The sequence below is a fragment of the Annulohypoxylon truncatum genome (assembly GCF_022578515.1).
Source record: "Annulohypoxylon truncatum strain CBS 140777 unplaced genomic scaffold F4807scaffold_20, whole genome shotgun sequence".
NCBI classification, from domain to species: Eukaryota; Fungi; Ascomycota; class Sordariomycetes; order Xylariales; family Hypoxylaceae; genus Annulohypoxylon; species Annulohypoxylon truncatum.
The window spans coordinates 118,533-139,387 of NW_025953806.1; the positions used below are offsets into that span (position 1 = coordinate 118,533).

General features: G+C 47.9%; 5 protein-coding genes across 5 annotated transcripts; 2 read left to right on the top strand and 3 right to left on the bottom strand.

Annotated features, from left to right (window-relative positions):
* Positions 1-1,450: 1,450 nt before the first annotated feature.
* F4807DRAFT_461278 (AP endonuclease) lies at positions 1,451-2,896 on the top strand (the record flags this gene model as incomplete). The annotated part of the gene is made up of 3 exons (XM_048001660.1): positions 1,451-1,709; positions 1,765-2,267; positions 2,360-2,896. 3 exons carry the CDS (start codon positions 1,451-1,453, stop codon positions 2,894-2,896), a joined length of 1,299 nt encoding a protein of 432 aa, XP_047853257.1.
* Positions 2,897-3,333: 437 nt separating this feature from the next.
* On the bottom strand, positions 3,334-7,069 carry F4807DRAFT_461279 (Mad3/BUB1 homology region 1-domain-containing protein; the record flags this gene model as incomplete). The annotated part of the gene is made up of 3 exons (XM_048001661.1): positions 3,334-5,456; positions 5,588-5,990; positions 6,083-7,069. The coding sequence occupies 3 exons, from the start codon at positions 7,067-7,069 to the stop codon at positions 3,334-3,336; spliced, it is 3,513 nt and encodes a 1,170-aa protein (XP_047853258.1).
* Positions 7,070-7,317: 248 nt separating this feature from the next.
* F4807DRAFT_132128 (heme oxygenase-like protein) lies at positions 7,318-8,867 on the bottom strand. Its single transcript, XM_047992999.1, has 2 exons — positions 8,844-8,867; positions 7,318-8,684 (listed from the first exon to the last, which is right to left on the bottom strand). Exon 2 carries the CDS (start codon positions 8,418-8,420, stop codon positions 7,626-7,628), a length of 795 nt encoding a protein of 264 aa, XP_047853259.1. The 5' UTR covers positions 8,421-8,684; positions 8,844-8,867; the 3' UTR covers positions 7,318-7,625.
* F4807DRAFT_132127 (uncharacterized protein) lies at positions 8,868-11,264 on the bottom strand. The gene is made up of 5 exons (XM_047992998.1): positions 11,030-11,264; positions 9,814-10,955; positions 9,495-9,756; positions 9,235-9,446; positions 8,868-9,182 (listed from the first exon to the last, which is right to left on the bottom strand). The coding sequence occupies exons 1-5, from the start codon at positions 11,055-11,057 to the stop codon at positions 9,156-9,158; spliced, it is 1,671 nt and encodes a 556-aa protein (XP_047853260.1). The 5' UTR covers positions 11,058-11,264; the 3' UTR covers positions 8,868-9,155.
* A 203-nt stretch (positions 11,265-11,467) lies between these two features.
* Positions 11,468-13,405, top strand: F4807DRAFT_429187 (8-oxoguanine DNA-glycosylase). The gene is made up of 4 exons (XM_047998315.1): positions 11,468-11,696; positions 11,760-11,947; positions 12,099-12,256; positions 12,316-13,405. Exons 1-4 carry the CDS (start codon positions 11,578-11,580, stop codon positions 13,060-13,062), a joined length of 1,212 nt encoding a protein of 403 aa, XP_047853261.1. The 5' UTR covers positions 11,468-11,577; the 3' UTR covers positions 13,063-13,405.
* The last annotated feature ends 7,450 nt before the right edge of the window (positions 13,406-20,855 follow it).

Sequence of the window (20,855 nt, forward strand, 5' to 3'; positions counted from 1 at the left end):
CATATCCGGCTTGCAGAAACCAATATGTTGGATGTTAGACTTTGACTTTGGTCGTATCTTCCAGATCTCTTGACGACGAAAGATTAACCAATCAGATGTGGTAAATCCAGCACGTTTTCCCCCTGGGCCAGATGATTCGGTAGATGCCCCCTGCAAGAGACTGGGGAAGCTAATCCTTTCCGAACGTCAGAAGTACCTCATGTAGCAAATAAGCCGTGGGGATACATGGGGCTAAGACAGGGACCATGCGGGCCGACGTTCGTTCGAGATGCTGTAAGCCAGGATCATGGTAGCCGTGGTCACCGAAGGCGAACCTTGGAACTCGACCTGCCGAGGGAGGAAGATTCTGCAAGAGGGACTACTAGCTTTGGACCCCCGCCCTAGCAGCCTAGTAAACAGCTGCAGGCTGGGCCGGAAGAAAACGTCTCGAGCTATGGTTGGCCAAAGAGAGATTCCAATGTTCCATCATTTCGTCGAGATGCTGCTAAGCTGCTAAAGCTTCTGCTAAGCTTTCCCTCGGCGCTGCAAGAAAATGCATTTCAAATTGCTAGGCGAACGTCCGTCGGCTGGGCAAGACGACTCTAAATTCCCGACCACCAGGGACTTTACCCGAATTCGTAATTGATCGTGTGATCTCTTGCAATTTCTGTCTCTACCGCAGTTGGCCGTGTTTGTTATCGTTGGCCGTGCGTGCGTATGTGCGGAGAGCGGCATCTCCCAACCTAGGTATACTGCTCCAAATGACAGTTGAAAGCCTCGAAACGTGCTTTGATATCGCTGTAAATAGAAACAGAATAATATAATTGCGCCGGGTCTTTTTCATACTAGTAGTATCTCATCCTGCTCATCCTTTACTAATTGCCCCACGTACTAACCATTAATGTATCATCCATCCCATCGATGTAATGGATGGATTATGGATTATATTTGCATAAAAACTGTTTGACCTAGCCACGGCGATAAGATTGGATAAAGCCAGCGCGCCGCATCGTGCTCGATTGCTGCTCTCTCATACGATGTTTCAAGAAACCCAATGACAAGGGACTGAGTGATCATCACCACCAGGATTGCAAATTGAGACCTCAACTGGTAATTGGCTATCCGTCATCCTGATTCGTCTACCGGCTACTTGGTTTAGTGTGGGTTTCAAGTTTCGAGTTTGCTCTTGTATGCGAATGTGAATTGTCACATTTCTGGGTTATGTACCTAATTATTAATTGTTGATAAGGTTGAGAGAAAATGTCATCTTATCGATAATAACTCGAAACTTTAATTGATCACACGTGATTACGAGTCACTGACTCTCGCGTCCGGACGCGTCGGCGTGCACTCAATTCACGGTCTACATATCCAGTTCTACTTTGATCCTACGGTTTTCATGAAGAGTTTATACCACCTTTATTTTCAACCACGTCGATTCTTTCTCGCAGCGGCGAAAAACTTCCACACAATGCCTCCTCGTCAGTCATCTCGACGAGGCAAGGCCGTCGCGGCGCCCGCTGCCACTGCGCCGAAAGGCAAAGCTGGAAAGAGAAAGGTCGAAGAGGATGAAGATGACGTGGAACCCGCTGCGCCGGAACCCAAGGCCGCAAAGAAACGCAAGACCGCCAAGGGAAAGGCTGAAGAGCTTGTGGAACTTGCCAAGCGAACCGTTATAGATACTCTTAAGAAGCCTATGTATATTGGCGCGCACGTCAGCAGCGCAGGAGGTTCGTGATGCCTCTATGTGTTCAAACTCGCTCCGAGCTAACATCAATTCCTTAGGTGTACAAAATTCGATTACAAACGCTATGCACATCGGTGCAAATGCGTTTGCGCTATTCCTAAAGTCCCAGCGGAAATGGGTAAATCCGCCTATCGCGCCCGATGCCCTCGACGGATTCCTTACCCTGTCAAAGAGCAACAAATTCGAGGTTCACAAACACTGCCTACCACACGGATCGTATCTCGTGAACCTCGCGGCGGCGGATGAGGAGAAGGCGGAGCAGGCGTACAATTCGTTCTTGGATGACTTGAAGCGCTGCGAGTCGCTCGGCATCAAGCTGTATAATTTCCACCCGGGAAATACCAACGGCGAGCCCAGAGAAGAGGCTATCGCGCGTATAGTAAAGCAGCTGAACAAGGCACATGAGGAGACGAGAACCGTGATCACGGTACTTGAGAACATGGCTGGGCAAGGCAACGTCATCGGCACCACACTCGAGGATCTAAGAAATATCATCCGACTCGTGGACGATAAGGACAGAGTTGGAGTCTGTATAGACACAGTAAGTACATCCCCTTTTTAAGTCTATCTACATACCCATTCGCCCATTTTCCTGGGAAGAAAAAAAAAGCCAGTACTCACCACGAACCACAGTGCCACGCCTTCGCCGCCGGCTACGACATCCGCGAACCCTCACTCTTCAACCAATTCCTCAACAAGTTCAACGAGATCGTCGGAAGCCAGTACCTCAAAGCCTTCCACCTGAACGACAGCAAGGCGCCGCTGGACTCGCACCGGGACCTGCACGCGAACATCGGCACGGGCTTCCTGGGCCTGCGCGCCTTCCACGCCATCGTCAACCACGACGACCTCCGCGACATGCCCATGATCCTCGAGACGCCCATCGAGCGCAAGGGCGCCGACGGCAAGACCTACGAGGACAAGCAGGTCTGGGCCGACGAGATCAAGCTGCTCGAGTCCCTGATCGGCATGGACATCGACGGCGACCAGTTCAAGGCCCTCGAGAAGCGCCTGCAGGCCGAGGGCGCCGCCGAGCGCGACAAGATCCAGGACCAGGTCGATCGCAAGAGCGCCAAAGACGCGAAGAAGGCCACCAAGGCCGCGCCGAAGAAGAAGACGCAGCGCGGAAAGAAGAAAGCCGAGGCTTCGGAGGACGAAGATTCCGAGTGATTACCTAGATAATTGCGTCACGGTCAAGGACATTTCACGGGGATCATGTGGAATCTGATCATAACAAGGTCTAACGGTGTGTTTGTCATAATAGGACTGTACTCTATTGATTTCATAAAAAGGAAGGCAAGGCGTTACTGGTATGGGGGGGTATGTAAACAAAAGCAATAATCCTGACTGCAAATTTCGTATGAACAAGGGGTAAAGGCGATAAAGGTAGAAAGAATACCGCCGCCACCGCCTTCTGCCTAACTCGGCAGAAGTGTAGTAAACATGCCGCGACCACGAATGATGTTCCGGAACCTCGTGAGAGAGAAATGCGAACCCCTAACCCCTAACCCCCTCAACGCCCAACAATGCAATTCAGACGTACGCGTTCAAAGTCTCATGGCCACATTTCCTATCCATCCATCCATTAATTCATACCACATAACCAATCAATGCCGCCTCGCCCTCGCCATCCCCTCAACCCTAGCCATCAAGCCCCTCAATCCAACACCCTTCTCACAATTAGCCTCAAGCCACTTCTCCATGCGCTCCCTGACGCGCCTCAAGCTGCGATTCACCGGCATCCGCCGTCCATCCTCCGCATCGACATGACTCCCCGGATTGAGCAAGACATCAAAACACTCTCCCCAGATCTCCGTCTGCCAGTACCGCTTGAAGCTCTCGCGGACGCGGTATCGCCTGCCGGCAGACGTGCCGAGACCGCTCTGATGGTCCGCCGCGCGCGCCGTCTCGATGTACTTGCCGAAGAGGAGGGTGTGTATGGTGCCGGCGAGGCCGTGGTAGTCGAGCTGCCAGGTCCAGGGGCGGCCCTCGCGCACCTCGGCGCAGTCGTGCTGGTCCGTGCGCCAGTCCGCGACGAACTGCACCTCCGCGTCGAAGGCCCGCATGTCGATGCCGCGCCCGAAGTCGATCAGCACCACGCCGCGGCCCGCCCAGCCGCCCGACCCGTCCGCCCGCCACTGGCAGGACAGCGCCGACGAGGCCGACGCGCCGCCGTCGTCGAGCCGCAGCAGGCAGTTGTCCGGCTTGAGGTCCCCGTGCAGGATCTGCTTTGAGTGCAGCGCCTCGACCGTCCGCAGCAGCTCGATGCTGAAGAACATGGCGAGCGGCTCGTCCATGGGCGCCTTGTTGGTCTCGCTGAAGAAGTTGACGACGTCTAGGAGGGTGCCGTGCGGGTGGAGGGGGAGGAATAGGAACCCTTCGTCCTGGTACAGGTGTAGTTCGTGCGCGGCCGAGATAGAGGCCGTCGCGCGGTGCTGCGGGCCCAGACGTGTGGCGGCGAGACGCATCATATGAAACTCCCAAGCCGTAGGCGGCTGTTCCATCTTCAAAGCTTCGAGGTGGTTGCGACTAGTTGTTGCAAAAGCACCCTTACCCATGGCGACCTTAGGTGCGTTCTCATCGTCATCGTCGGAGTCCGGCGACGAGTTCTCGACAAGGTAGACCGGGGCGAACGCTCCAGCGCCTAGTTCTCGCTTGACAGTGTAGTCTCCTATAATCTCGGGAAACTCGAGCACGGGCAGGGAGTGAATGGTGCCTGTCTTGTCGCCATCCTTTTTGCCTCCCGCCTTCGCCATAGCTTTAGCGAATTTGCGAACCTCGGCACCCTTGTCGCATCTCTCATTACGATGGTCGTAGAAGCCGGGATATGAGCTAAGCGGAGGGTGCATAGATTCAAGGATCTCATCTCGAATAGCCTTATCGACCGGGTTGCATCGCAGCTCCTTGATAATTGGCCCCTTCGGTATATTCTTTGCCTTGGGTTGACTAGGGGGTGTAGCAGCTTTCAGCTTCTTCAGGAGAGGCTGTGAGATCTTTAATGGTGAACGATTCTCATTCAGAACTTCGCGTAGAGGGCTACTCAGCGGTCCGAAGTCTTCGTCATCTTCATCCTCATCCTCTTCAGTCAAGTCACCACGACTATCTCTCTTACTAAGAACTTTGGTAATAGTGTACTTGGCTGCGGTGGCGAGACCGAGAGAGGATTCTGTACGTTCCGTGATAGGTGTCATGAATGGCAGGCGGTTGTTAGCCACCTCGGCCGGGTCCCTATACGGTCGGGTAGGTGCTTCGTAGTCTTCAGGTGGAATGGGGATGAACCTAGTCCTAGTTCTCGGAGGTGAATCTTCGGATTCTTCGTCATCATCTTTTGTGTCGATAAGATCCGACACCTCAGAATCGCTTTGTTCTCCATCCACCTGTTCATCGTCGCCATCACCTTCAATTTTGGGGACGTGCTTCTGGGCCGTGAAATCGGACCATTCGCTCACACTCTTGACGTCAGACGTCTCATCATCACCAGCTTCACTTGTCGAGATTTGTCTGGTGGTATTGGCGCTCTCTCCACCACTAGTGTAGTCGCCATCTGTCAGATACTCTTCGTCACCACTCTCCTCGTTTTCCTCTTTGGTAGATTTGAGGGGAGCATTGAACAGCTCGTAGATCTCATTAGTCGCTGCCTTAGTGTGCATTGTCATTGTCGGTTCAGAAGAATACATGTTGCTTTTCTTCTTGATTTTCGGGCCCGATGGTGAGTCAAGTTTTGCTTTAACTATGAAGGAATTAGTGAGTTTAATCTTTCGCGGTTGCCTAACCTGAAAATGTGGCGTAGAAGGGTCGGTGACGAGAGTGATGATAGTGGTCATAGCGGGGATAGCAGTGATAGTGGTGATAGTGACTCACTAATTTGAGTTTCGTTGACTTCCATCATTTTCTTCTTTTTGCTTTTTACTGGCCTGACCTGATCTTTCACTAAACCGTTCTCATCGAGCTCTACGGCGTCGTGGTGAATCATCAACTTCTCTGCCATCCTGTGGCCAAGCAAATCGACTTCTGGTTTTCGGGGTGTTAATTCCTCTTGCTCCTCTACAATGCTGTCGTCGTCATCCCAGCACACATCAAGCCAACCTTGATTTGCAGCCCATAATTCTTCGAAACTGAGTTCAGTCCCAGGCTCCTCAGGAGTTGGATAGATAGCCTCGAGATTAACAAAGACGCGCTCTCTTTTACCACTGTGGGGGTTCACGATCACTTGGTGCTTTGAAGGGGCAATGACAATATGAGACTCTGCTATTCTCGCCATAGACTGAATATACACAATCGCGCAAACGCCATAAATTAGTCCTGCTGTTATCAACAAATGGGCATTGCCACATAGGGTTAGAGATATTAACTTACAGGATCGCGGAATACAGCCATCTTTGGCCCGCTACTCTTCTTCACTTGCGTCGTCAACGTCTCTCCCACCCAGGGCTTTGCCTCCACCATATTCTCCTTCTTACGATCCGACAATGATCCTATTGTATCCCAACCCTTCGCACCTTCGCCCATCTTTGACATTGCACTTGGTTCAGAGCCGGCGTCTGAGAAAACAGCTAGTTTGGCCTTTCCTGGCTTCGAGGATTGACCGCCGAGACCCATGTTTGGCCTAGGAGCCTGGGGGTCCGGCGCTCGCGCCATAGCAGCGTAAGGGTCGATTTTAGCCATTAGTGCTGGTCGAACTGTCGGTAGCGCTGGCGATGACGGAGCGTCCGCTGCGGCAGGATCTTGCGCCCGCCTCTGCTCAAATTCGCCGAATTTGCGAACCAATCTCTGCACCGGTCTCGCCTCACGCTCAATGCCTAGTTTGTATACCTCCTCAGCCTGTGCCCAACGGCCAGCGCTTTCCAACCAAGCGGCGTACTCCTCGTAGAATAAGGCTAGTCCTTCGCCGATGCTATGGCGCGATAGGAAAACGTATGTCTCTCGAGGAGAGTCGGAGAAGAACTTGATGTATAAAAGCCACAACTTCAGATATCTGGGGTCGTTCTTGTATTGCGCTGAGCCAATGAAAGACTTGGTGGCACGCTCAAGTAGAGTGTGCAATTGCGATTGAGGTGTAGCTTGCGCAGAGGGATACGCATCAAAGGTCCATCGGACGTATCGGTCAAAGACATCCAAAGGGTCGTCAGACTCGGAAATGTTTGCAATCTCTTCCTCGTACTCGGCTCTGATACAGTCGTTGATATTCTTAGTGTCTGTTGGTGTAGGTGTTGAGAGTTTGTGTAGAGGGGATGGTGAAAAGGCTTCGACGAGCTTCCTAGCCGATCGTCCTCCGGGCAAGGACTGAATATTCTCCTTTTGCCCTTCGATGATGTCGAAATCAATGAGATCACCAGCAGCCATTTTTTTAGAATAAGGAAATAGCGACAATGGCGATGCTCGCTTCAGGGAACCAGAGCCGGCCTGCAATGTTAGTATTATTCGTTGTTGAAGTTGGGAAGATCAACATGCGACAAGCGGTGGTGGTGTGGAGTTAGTCGGTGTAAATAATAGATGTAAGTTTCACCCCTGTCCCTTGTTGACTATTTTGATTGTGGCACCTGTGGCACTTATCGTTACCTCGACAACAATAAAATATGGGGCGATAACCGTTAAGTATCTCGGATATTGAATTGAGCGATTGGTTTATATCAATCTATCATTAAACCCAGTTTATGGCTAAAAGCAATATAGTTCATCCCCTAAAGCGCTTCTTTTCCTACTACTGTGATTTGATATTTTATTTCAGTATTAAATTGGATGACTGGTACCTAGTCATTCAAACATAACAGCGATACCTAGTATCCTCAGTGATTTAGCCTCACAACCCAGCTACTCTTCCTCAAAAGAATCTTCGATCTATATGATTACGTTTTTCAGGGTTGAATGACGAACGTTTTCGGTCTGAAAAGTACTGCCCTCATGCGACCATTGGCCAGAACGATTCCTCGAGGACAAGGACTTTCTTGTAAAGCACCATCGAACCCGTAGCGATGACTTCCTCCGTGTCCTCAGCTTGTGTGGCGGCGTAGGCATCCAGACACTCCCGACACTCATCCACAAAAGCCACGAACTCCTCAGAAGTCCAATTAGGAATGAACTCCTTCCGTAAAGCTCCGCCGTCGAGATCCGCTTTACTATCTGTATTACCCGAAGCCTGCTGTTTTGCATAGGTCCAAGAATCTAGGTAAACTTTCTCCGTAGTCCAGAGGAGGACCAATCCGTCTAGGAGAGTTTTGGACGCATCTCCGCGAGGCTGCGCGGCGAATGAGTCAAATAAGTTGATGTAATCCTGCGTGACCTTATTAGGTCCGAAAACGGTCGACTTGTTGGACAAATTATTTCCTTCGGCCACAGGTCCGAGGGCTTCAAGGTCCAGTCCGTATTTCTTAGCGGCTTCTTCAAATAACTGTAGCTCCCTCGTAACACCTGCAAGAGCAGTCTGGATCAGCGTCAGAATGCGCCATTCCAGACTTTTTGTGGTCTCTCGGTCATTCAACCTAGTCGGTAGTTGAACACGAGAGATCAATCCTCCAGCAAATCTAACGTAGGCCTGGGCGTAGAGCCGATCTTGAGATAGCCATTGACTAAGAATATCCGGGGGTAACTGGCCTTGACCAGCAAGGCTAAGAAAGTCGGACTGAGTAGCTCGCTGATACAGGTCACTTATCTCGGGGTTCGAGAGCAAAAAATCTGATACTGTTGGTTTCGACATGATAGACTAGTGTGCGACAATTTGAACACTTTTTCGAGGACTTTCAACTTGAAGGGTTGGATAGCTTTAGCTAACTAATGCCACAGCTATGTGCAACTACACATGTGCAGTTATAACTTCAAGTTTAAAGCCCAAGCGCCGTACACTCACCAAGCAAACGTTACGTAATAATGTAATCATCCCACGCTGGGTAACGTCTCATTGGCGAAACCATAACTCGTCGACAGAACCTTCTTGTTCAAATGTTTAGATCACCCCGTAGATCTTCATCGAAATTAGTAGATATTACTGATGAAACAACACAGCATATACTATGCATGAATGATTCGGCCAAGACAGAATATCATCAGGCACTGGTCCAGAAGCAGCTGTCATTCTTTTAAGAGGACGATATTGGGCAATGGCGAGTATCATTAACCTTACCTCTTTAGACAAGGCAGGATTTGTCGACCTCTGTATGCGACCATTTACGAGTTGACGCTTTACGCGGGAAATGTCGAACGAGTATTATATCGTTCCGATGATTGAACACATCCAGTGATTTCAAGCCCGACAAGTGCTGTGAATTGCCTCATTAGTACGCCACTCCATCACGTATGTCTGTTGTTGTACAATTCGCAGTGTTAAGCCTTGCGATTCGTTAGCCCAGCCTTCCTTTCCCGCAAATCGTATCTGCGCAGCGGTAATAACCTCTTCGTACTTCGGGATGAAAGACTATATGAACCCATTTTTTAACTACCACGCGCCCACCTCGAAGTTTTCCTACGCATAATAGGTCAGTATTAATTATCGTATAAAGAATGGATATGCTCACCTCTGGGAAGTATGTCGTCACTACGGTTCTGTCTGCAAATTTTCGGCCCGCAAGAGCCTGTAGAGCCTTCTTGGCAGACGCCGTCGTGTCATACTTGACATAGATCTTGCCAACTCCCGAAGATTGTCGACTACCACCAGTAGGTCGAGGAACTTTAAGATCTATGATCTGGCCGAACTTCGAGCACTCTTCTTGGACATCCTCACATATTTCTAATGAAGTTAGCAAATTTAGGCATGAAGAATAGATAGAATGCATACCTTGGTAATCATCGTTGTCCATTAATTCTTCCGGTGTCACCATGTTCAGTAACTGCAAAACACGAGTCTCCTCCGAGTCGTTGGCGGTGGTTCCGGCAAGCATGGACATAGCATTCACGCCCATCTCAACGCCCGCGACCTGGGTTATACCAATGCTAGCCTTCCGCACCTTAAGCTTGTTGTCACCGATGGCCATACCGTTGAGGCCCTGAATGGCAATGTCTGTTGTGGCGGGATCAACGAATTCGCAGAATGCGATACCCTATCAAAACTTAGATCCGAGAAATTCAATACAAATCAAATATGAAGAGTGACTTACGCGAGATTCCTCGGTTCCAATATCTTTAACCAAAGCCAAGGCCTTAAGTTCGCCGAATGAGGTCAACAGTTCAGTGACTTGTTCTTCGGTAAGGTACGGGGGCAGGTTTGCGATGCTGATTTTGTTCGGAGTGTCGATAACCACGTTCGAGACTACTCCAGCCTTGTATGGAACATCCTCGGCAATGGCTGGTACAATGTAGTCCTTAGGTCGCTGGATCTTCAAACCACGTCCATTACCATTAGCAGCGCCGTTCGCAACATCGGCTTCCATCGAGATACCGTCAAGGGCGAGGGCAACGGTAGCTTCCGAAGCGTGTCTGAATTCAAGAAGAGCAAATGACTGGTCCTTGGAAATTTGACACAGAACGCAGGGGTCGGTACTCTCAACAACGTTAAGGCCATTCAACTGAAGGTTGAAGAAGCCCATGATCATTTCCTCCGTTGAACCAGGAGGGACATTGTAAACGATCAATCTCTTGCTTTGTCGGGAATTGCCTGGCTTCAGTGCTGCGCTGTTAACCGCACCGCCGGGTTGGTTCATGAAAGCTTGTAATTTCGTAGGATCCATAGGCTGTTGTCGAGGGGCGCCCGGTAGGGGGAACATGCCAGATAGTTTGGCTTGTTCGGCGGTAACGTTCTCATAACCAGGAGGCTTGATATCCCATTGGGTCATGCGTCGTTTGCGCTCTAAAACAGGGATAATGTCGGTGAGATCTGGAGTTGGCTCGCGCTTCTTGGGTGGTGGCGTTGGGCTACGTCCTCGTCGATTCTGAGCGAAGAGGTCATCATCTCGGTTTCTCTCAATTCTGTCGCGATCTCGCCTGTCGCCACCGCGTCGATCATCGAATAAGTCGCGGTCGCGTCGAGGGGGCCGGCCGCCAGCATCTTCGCGACGACCATCTCTTCTTGATCCACGATCGCGATCCCATTCTCGGTCTCTTCGGTCTCTGCCGCCGCCAGCACCACCGTATCGGTCTTCACGTTCGCGATCTCGGTGGCTGCGACTTGAAGCATAAGCATCCTCATCTCTCGCATCACGATGCGACCGACGAGGCGATCTGCTTCGTCGTCGCTCCCGTCGATCACCTCGGTCTCTCCGGTCATCGCGAGCAAAATCTCGAGATGAGCCATGACGGCCATCTATATATGATCATTTAATTAATATGTTCTCAATAGGATGATAGAAACCTAAATGGAATGGAATGCTTTCTTACCTCGAGAAGTGTAACTGTCTCCGTTCATAATGTTGATTCAATCCCTCGTGCAAAATGCAGTACGAAAGAAATGAAAAAAAGTGAACAGTCTTCAATCAAAAGTGAAGACGGTGGTAAGGTAAAGTAGAGCAGGCAGGAATTGAAAGAACTTAGAAGATAACGAGCTATGCTGCATGTATGTAAGTTAGGTTGAGCTGTTGACAGTCAGTGGAGCTACAACGAGGCTGGAAAATAGATTTTTTGGTTGGTTCACGTCGGAGGTTTGCAGACGCTGAGTGGCTCAAGTGGTACAGAATACATATAGCTAAGCCTAGTTGGGACTAGCTTACTTAGATTTAGCAGATATCAGCCCCGCTTTCCTCTTTTGGGGCGATAAAAAGTAAAAATAAGGGAAAGAGGCGAAACACCACTGAAGAAAAGAATTATTAAACCCCCTTTAAGCCTTTAAGTCCGATGCACCTAACAAGACTAAAAACATTGGACGTTTTATTCATTGACCACTATATAAACTTACATCTCTCCTACAGTTCACTCAATTCAGTATCTGAATGTCTCCTATACGAATATCCGAATGGCGAAAGTTGCCTTTGAGCTTGACCGATTTGTGCATTGAGACAACACTCCGCTGTGGACAGTCATTTCGTTGGCGCAAAATAGACGATGAATGGTAACGCGTCTTCTACTTTAATGATAGGTATCCAAATGAATTACTAAGATGGTTTATCATTAGGAACTGTGTTCTACATGGCCGACTGCTCTCGTTGAAACAGGACAAAACTCATCTTCACTACAAAGTGATTTCTCCAATTGTTCCACCATCGTTGACACCTCCATTATCCGTAAAAGGCGAGCCAGAGAGCGAAAGTGATGATGATACCGAAGCCCTCCTCCGACATTACTTTAGTTTGAAGCATGACTGTAAGACTACCCCAAGGCCCAGCTGATACTTTTAACATGTGTTCCAAAAATATACCATGTATTTCATTCGTTGAGGAATTGCACTGTTAGACGGCTAAGTCATAGAATTATCTTAATACACAACTCTCTTACTAACTCATACTTGCAACAGTAACAGCACTATATGACCAATGGTCTAATTCTGACCCTAATTTCCGGAAGAAAGCTCCCAAGTTTACAGGAATTAGAATTCTAAGTCAAAGCCCATGGGAAGCATTAATAGCGTTCATCTGCAGCAGCAACAACAATATTTCGCGTATCTCACAAATGGTATATCATAGCCATTCCTCTTGAACTCTATACTCACGTGCTAACATTACACTTTACAGGTCCATAAGCTCTGTAAACACTATGGCCCGTTGATCGGACACATTGGTGACGAGGCCTTCCATGATTTCCCCACTCCCCAAGCTTTGAGCGGGAAAAAGGTAGAGGCTCACCTCAGGGAGCTCGGTTTTGGATACCGGGCCAAATACATCGCCGAGACGGCTCGTATAGTCACGGAGGAAAGACCAGCAGGATGGCTCGAGAGTTTAATCAATCCTGATAACCCGGGCTGGTCTACCATGAAGACGGAGGAAGCCGACGGACCGCCTACCTACAGATTCGCCCATGAGGAACTTCTCACTCTCTCTGGCGTTGGGCCAAAGGTTGCAGACTGCGTCTGCCTTATGGGTCTGGGATGGGATGAGGCAATCCCCGTAGATACCCATGTGTGGCAGATCGCTCAGAGAGATTACAAATTCGGCAAGGTCAAAACAAAGACGTTCTCCAAGGCCATGTATGACGCTGTCGGTGATCACTTTCGGGAGATATGGGGTAAACAGGCAGGATGGGCTCAATCAGTACTCTTCACCGCAAACTTAAAGTCATTCTCGGAACAAGCATCGAGCAAAACCGAAGTGGTTGATATCAAAGTTGAAGTTAAGGAGGCTGAAGAAGATATCGCCACAAGCAAGCCTACAAGTCGTTCCCGAAAGAGGCGCCAGGTTGCGGTCACGGAAGTAGTCAAGACTGAAGAGCTTAACACCGCAGAACCAACACGAGCTAGCAAAAGGAGGCGAACCAGACGTTGAGAAGTTAGTTCGTGTATCCAACCCAATGCTGCTCAGCAACGTCGTTAGATCTCTCTTCACTATACTGAAAGGTACAAATTGATAATGTCCGGTACCTTCCACAGTTTGCCTCTGCTTCCACGGACCTACCCATAGGCCTTTCGATAGTCAGGATTTGAAAAGCATTCACTAGAAGGCAGAAAGGAACGTCGCTATCGGGAGATTCGAACCATAGTTCCATAAATCTAGTCAAATGCTCATGGGGTTAATAACTAGAGTATTGTATATACCTTAACTCAGTAGGAATGCCATAATAATATTGGCATTACGTCCCAACACATGTTTAAAGGGTGCTTCCCATCAATTCCCATGAGATCGTTACCACAGGTTCGTTTTATAGCTTTCCTTCAGAGATGTTTTCTTGACCATCTAGCACCATGCTTATTACTGGCTATTGATAGATAGAGCATATTTGCTAGGGACTTGACACGAACCAAGAATACCCTTTAAACTGCCTCCTAATACGCTACCTGTGGAAAATATATATCCCTGAAGAAAGTTTATAGATGTCCTCAACTACTACTTGGCAAGTGCAAGCTCTAGTTTGCTCAATCGACCTACCTCCACTGCACTCTCTACGTATCGCACTTCCATGTCTCTCCATAGAACCCATATCTCTCAGTTGTGTCCATACATATAATAATTTAGTGTTCCTCTTACACGGGAATGTTATCAATATGACACCGCCTCCTTTTTGGAGGTTACAGACTACCTCATAATAAGCTACCTATACAACATCGGCTTGAAGGATCTCTCATGACCTAGTCGATTGAGGAAATCGCGTCATTCCCGTCTCCTCTTCTCCCCTTGACTGTCGAATGCCACCACTGATCGAACTCGTGCGCGCTCAATACCTACCTATTCAAGCACAAAGCTTCTAATATCCTCCGTAGAGGCGACTTGGCCACTCTACTTTCAACTCATGAATACAGGAGCGTACTAGCTGAAGGTGAATCTGTTAAGCTCGATTAAGGTGACTTAGCATTGATAGTCACCACAGCATATCATGCGTCTACTGGACATATTGCTACATCTCCGGTCATGAATACTTCGAAAGCCCGTTGGACATCAACTTTTACTTTAGACCAGCCCGTAAGAGTTCTTTGATACCAACTTTACGGGCATAGAATAGGAGGTGGCCTAGAAGCCCCTTACCGGAGAGGCATTAGCTTCATGTTCTAGGGGGCTTCGGAAGTCATATAATGGAGGGTTCAGGCGTTGATATCATATGTTTATGCGGCTGATACGGGCCCCTTGCTACTACATTCTACTCAATGACGTTGCCATAGTCTACGAGCTGATCCCTCGCATAGTCGTCAAAATAGGTATCGAGCTTCCACCTCTCATTCACCAGTTCGTCGACCGGAAGGTTACTTATGATAACATAGACAGCGCGACACGGGTTTACTCTCATGTGTACGCCTAAATAGAGTTCAGGTTTCCTCGGAACTCGGCATTCATTCTAGAGTCCCGGTCCATCTAATGCTAATCCGTGACACGACATAGACTCGAAATTATCTTGACTATCCCTCATGTGACTCAGAAAACTCAGGGAGAACTCCACCCCTACAGCGGAATAGATGGAAGATACAATCTCTGTATCTTGTCGGCAACATTACATTCGCCCCAGAGTAGCGTAACAAGATCCTGAAGTTTAGCAACACCAATATGGTTTTATGTCCCTCCTTACTGCAAACCGAAGCCATCTGACTTGGTGCCTTATGCCAACCGGCTGTATAATATATTACAGACATGTTGATCTTTGCACGGAACGTTGCTCCTTCGCCCTCACTACCATGTTATTAACGACGAGGGTCTTCTCGGCATGTCACTCATTGGAATGTTATCACTTTATCCACCTCACGTTTTATATACATCTAATCAATGAGTTTGAGAGGCTTTGTTCAGCTACGGCTTGATGGTATACCTGGACATAGGTAAACATTGAGCTCTACTATCACGACCACCTCTACCGGCGCCCCGTATATTTAGGGATCTCTGTGTAACGTATCATTCCTCTTACGACCGAACGGAGACCCGTGGAGTGTTAAGATGCTGTTCACTAAGGCAGCGTATACTGAGCTGCTTGACGAAGTTGAACCGGTCGACGAGGGATAAATGCACGACATATTTCGCCTCATTCACGGATAGCTCTTTTAATGTCGAACAGACGTATCGGTTATGTTCCGTAAGGCCGCGACGGCGGGCATCGTACGACGTTGCACAATTTAGCCGCATGGTCTCAGCCGGATTAGCGGACAATGATATAAACCCGGGTTCGTTGGTGTCCGGGCATCCAACTGTTGAGGTTTGGGAAATCGAGACAAAGCTTGGGTATGGCTTGAGCTCGTGTCCATTACTACAACGCCTTTACCTGGTATTTGGTCGATGGCATAGTTGGGCTGTGCTGTAGGGTGTCTTCTCTTGCCCGGAAGTTTCACATTGATATCCTGAAGTATGCCTATATGTCATAGCTATTAAGACGCCACAACATGCGCAAAACGGCTTGTACGTGTTTTGTGTTGTTCGTTTTAGCAAGTCTCATGTAAATATTATCACTCTACGATTTCGACATCTAGTTAGTATACATCTTGGGATTGCCTCCCCCAAGGGGAAAAGGGCTTCGTCCCTTGCATTGGCCACACACCATAAAGTCATCCATTACCCATATCTGGCTCACCGGGAGCTGCTTTTTTCGTATATAGAGACAAGTCTCATGTAGGGTGAGTTGGTCAACTCATCTATTCCTGTAGGACACGGTAGCCTTGCTGTCTAATCGTTGCCCGTATAATGTTCTTTATCGTCGACTATCCCGGTGGGTGTCAGAAAAACTCCATATCTCGTCATACGCTATGAGCATAACCAAAGATCGAAACATGATGGTTCTACGACTGCCGTCTTAGGTAATAGTGCCTCGCACCGAAGGACTCGAAAGGATGAAGGATCTACACCCTTGCCCCGCCACTGTCAGAGCCTCCTCGGGCGTCAAATGGGACTGTACATTCAAGATTACCAACGTGCATAGGATATGCAACTCTGAAAGGAAGGACAGTACCTGAACGTACATCTTTCGCCGGTTGATATTGGAAGAAGCTATGATTAATGGACGAGTGATCTAGAAACATACCGGTTCTTGGAATTCTAGACCGCGGAGTGTGGGCACCTACTAGGAATGCAGCACCACATAACTAGTGAATGTCGACTGACCTTCGTACGGTTCCTTCACACTTATCTCGTCACCCACTATATTATCTTCATAGAGGGTAGTCACGGGCATTAGTCAACCGCGTTTTGGCTTGATGCTTGTGTACATCATGCACATAAGCTTTTTATGATTGAATATTGATGTTACTCTACTACATATCATCCTACATGGGCTGCCCATTCCTGTGGACGTCCTTTCAGTAAAAGCATCAGCCTTCATCTTGTGTTGAGCTATCCCGAACGGGTTGCTGAGATGATTCTTACTCACAAAACAATCGTTAGTTTGCTCTGAAAATTCCAGAGACAGAAGAGGATTCTGGCCGTTCTGATCTACAGGGACCTTAAGCGGCTCAGCTCAGGGATGTCTTTATGTATCTGTCCAGCATTTCCGCTCACATATTCTATTATTGGCGGTTAGACGCACTCCGTAGTGCCCATACTATGGTCCGATGGGTAAGAATTAGCACACTGTCAGGTCAACTTTTTGGCTGGGGACCCCTGATTCTTAGAACCTCCTTACTTGTTATAGTTTAGCAGCAGATCTTGGTGGGACTACCAATACATTCGAAGAATTGCAGCATCAACGTCAACTACATCATAAAACTAAAGCTATTCTAACAAAAAATAACCATAGATATTATTTAGCATAATCTTTATAATCAGCAATTATTTTGAAGCCACCATTCAAAGTATTGGCTAAGTAATAATTTTCTGAATCAGGGTTTGAAAGTACCCGTAGGGTGCACTAGGACACGCTACCACCAAATTGGTAAGGCCGGTTGTCCCCATATAACTCCCAAATACCTGACAGTGTGCTAATTCTTACCCATCGGACCATAGTACAACTCGTTCATGGCTACCTGCTAAAGGCAGGCCATTTGGGTAGTTCCTGTTCGACGCTTCACTATGCGCAAAACTACGTGATTAGGACAGCATTTTAGAACGTTCGATAGTAAAAGGAAATATCATTCCCTATCTTATTTGTAATCCCTGAACCAGCTGGCATTATCCTAATATTATAACTATATTGCTCCTTTAGGTAATATTCAAAAGGGGATGTGTGAGCAAGGGGTTATACCAGCCGCGATGCGCGGAGGCCTCTCGTAAAAGATGAATTATTAATAATTGTATCAATGCCAGGCTAACGTTTATTTAGATTTGAAACAGGAAATAGATTCCTGTAGGAAACCGACTTCGCTCATACCCAGCTCATAATAGTCTTTTTTAAGAGTTGGAATTTGACAAGCGAGATATCTAAAGATGTCATTGCTCATTTACACCGAGTATATGTAAGGCTTAGGCTAAGGAGATACCGAGAATGCGGCGAATAGCACTGGCGCCAGCATCGTCATGTAAAACGCGAAGGATTTGTTTTGCTCGCATTGCATTGTTGAATGATGACTGAAAACTAGGTACGGTACAAGGGTCGATCCTGATCCTTAGCCAGTTTGATCCCACGTCCGAAATAGTAAATCTTCTCGAACAAAAATTCTATCACAATTACTGATCACTCTTCGGTGTCTCCACGGTCAATATTTTGTCGTCAAAAGAAAATTGATGGTATTCAGCCACGTCGAATTTCAAAGTTGTCACAACGACGAATGGATAGGGACCCCATGCCCCAATAGTGGCGACGCCAGAGCAAGTTTTTGACGTTGATATTATTATCATATGTTCCCATACACATCTGCAAAGCAGCCTTATCCTTCATCGGTGTCTCGGAGGATAGGTGCCTTTTACCGGACCCGAGCTGACTCTCATGCTATTTAATGCTCGCTGGATAAATCTCCGTAAACTGCATTTCCGTGTAAGCCCGAGATGCAATATGTTGTCTCGGTCCCAGTCTTTATCTCACGCAGAGCATTTTGATTGGTGGGTGTGGCTCGGTTGCAAGCCTCATCTACCAATTTTTCTTGTCAAGTCCGAGCCGTATGAACGAAAACTATCGTCGGCCGTGTCGGTGTAAAAATATTCACATACACATTCCCTCGTTTTTACGATGCGACGATTCACTTAGTGCCAGCACTTGCTATACGCGCCTATGTTTGCCACGACGGATTTGGTATTGATCTATCGAGTCTTGACACAATAGCTCGCGCTAACCGAAGATTCCGAGATGAAGCGGGAAAAAGTGTGATATCTCAAATAGCCGGAATAGAGCTTGGCTTGTTAACCTAGGTTATCTTCGTGTGCAAAAAGCTCCGCATAAGAAATAATGAATCCTTGTGCCAAAATATTAGTGCATAGATGTTGGGGGAGAGGCTCTCACAAGGGAAAATTGGAAATTTGCTAATGGCACCCTCGTCGAGGTTGGTCGCCGACCAACTTCTTTTAGTCTTGTTCTCCTCTCTCAGCGACCGGCTTCGGCAGTGTGGGTGCGCTAGCTGGCTCCTCAACACGAAGTTGTACTAGTTCAATGTTTACCCTCGGATTTTGGGGGTTGCAGCTCCAGCTTTGAGCGTTCATTAGGTGCCAGTGTGCGTGAATATGTGAATACGTTGTTCCAAAAAGCTCGAGCTCGCTGGCAAGACCTTTTTTTCTCGTCTCTTTCACTAAGCTGGCCCTCTCCCCTTCACAGTAAGCGTGGTGCCAAGGCGAGGCAGAGACTCCCCGGATCCTTGGATACTACTATGGACTGCCGTGCGGGTGGGCGTTGTTGGATTGGGTCCTGGCTATCCGCCAGCATCCATTAATCTTATGGGGTCCATTATCTCTCTCTTTCCGTCACACGAGCCTCGCGGCTCTTCTTCGCTGTAATTAGAAGGAAAACAATCCTCCATATAACATCAATCGGAGCGAAACCTTAAAGCATACTGATATTAGGGGTTCACTCTTCGCGATGTCTCGTCGGGTAAGGTATGCAATAAAGTGCTATCCTAGAATGGATTCCCGTTATGGTCGAGCTGCAGATGGGGGTGCAAGGGGCATTGATGCGGCAGACCCGCGCTAAAGACGCCGTCTTGTATATAATGACCAGAATAGGCCATGATCGACGACTATATGCCAGACAAACTGCCGGGGTCTGAGTGGTATTGCTAATGCGACTTTTGGGGAATGCCAGTCGAATGTTTATTTGAAACGCACCCATGCTCCTTGGCTATGCTCGACTCCTCTTACTGGACAGTCATATGTCCCGGGGCTGACCAAAGTGGAAGCCAATATCCCCTGCGTAATTTGGAGATAAATCACCATTCGCAATTTGTCCAGAGTCTACATCATCGAACTTCTAGAAGACGACTAGGATTCTTCCGTGCGGATTCAATAACTTAAAAGGGAAGAGGGTTGTATGAACGGATGCGATGGTATCCATGTGGAGAAAAGAAGAGAGGAAAAGAAAAAGAGGGACGAAGAGAAAAGAGATGAAATAGAAGTGTAGTGTATGCAATAAACGGTAGTAGTTGGAAAATGATTATGTAAATGGTAGACTCAATAGTCTGTACGGAACAAGCTACAATGAATTTATCGGTGATACCCAGAAAGCGGGAAGGTGGGCTTGTGGCTTAGGGAAGTGCCGTTGACACATTGCTGATCGTCAGCGTCGCGCTTCCTCGGGAATCTAATTGAACTTAATTGAACTTTTTCAATGTTGCCAAGGAACCCAACCGCTACATTCCTGGGTAATACAACCACATGGACGCACTTAATAAACAAAATTTCAAGATCAATTTATTAATTTAAGCCGTCGTTGACCATTTTAGGGCTTGACGTCGATATCAACATGTTATTTCTCATAAACATATGAGATATTTTGAATATACCTAGTATCTGTAATATTATACAATTTTACAATTTATATTAGCCTTAGCTAGACCCATAATCAAGGTATCCTGCAAGTGCCATGCAGGTGTGCAGGTGAATATGCATGTATGCTGACAAGTTGCAATAGTTTACCATAACGAGACAATAACCTGACTTAGCCTTATCGTTCGAGGTCCAAAATGGAATAAGTGTTATGGAAAGAGATGAATGCCAAGCGGTCAAAGAATTCATAGTATTAAAATGTAACCTGGTCTGCGGGTATGCGATGGTCAAGATGCAGGGCTCTTGGACGAACCGAACGTCTGTGAGGGCGTTGCTACGGTGTTCATTCATTCACCGTCGCCAACCAGAAAGAGCCCCAAGACTCTAGAGCGACCCGAATTAATGATGGGGAAGAAGGAGTAACTGCCTGGTAGCTTGCCTTCACATGATGTGTATGAAATGTGATGAGAGATAGCCTTGCCCGGGACCTACGTAGCAGCAGCAAAATAACCTTGGAACTGACCCATTTACCCACGTGCATGTAATTTGATTCCCGCAGCATGGATGGGTTTATTCTACGCGGTAAGGCCGCGAGCAAGGTGGGAGTGTGCTATGTAAGATATACACGAAATAGACACGAGCGGATATATTTAATATCAGATGCCACAACCTTAACTGCTTTCTTCCCTGTCCTGGTGTTGTCGTGATCGAATATGACGAGCAAGTCATCTCACCATGCATACACTAACAACTCGGTACCTAGATCTTTCGACTCTTGTAGGGATTCCATGATGCTTTAGCGCCGACCA

Bases quoted from the DNA above. Each gene is read 5' to 3' on its own strand.
- F4807DRAFT_132128 (XM_047992999.1), bottom strand. From the start codon at position 8,420: ATGTCGAAACCAACAGTATCAGATTTTTTGCTCTCGAACCCCGAGATA.
- F4807DRAFT_132127 (XM_047992998.1), bottom strand. From the start codon at position 11,057: ATGAACGGAGACAGTTACACTTCTCGAG. The intron at 9,757-9,813 runs GTAAGTCACTCT...AAGTTTTGATAG, and splicing joins TTGGAACCGAGGAATCTCGC to GGTATCGCATTCTGCGAATT. The intron at 9,447-9,494 runs GTATGCATTCTA...TAACTTCATTAG, and splicing joins GGACAACGATGATTACCAAG to AAATATGTGAGGATGTCCAA.
- F4807DRAFT_429187 (XM_047998315.1), top strand. From the start codon at position 11,578: ATGTCTCCTATACGAATATCCGAATGGCGAAAGTTGCCTTTGAGCTTG. The intron at 11,697-11,759 runs GTAACGCGTCTT...GTTTATCATTAG, and splicing joins CGCAAAATAGACGATGAATG to GAACTGTGTTCTACATGGCC. The intron at 11,948-12,098 runs GTAAGACTACCC...TACTTGCAACAG, and splicing joins CTTTAGTTTGAAGCATGACT to TAACAGCACTATATGACCAA.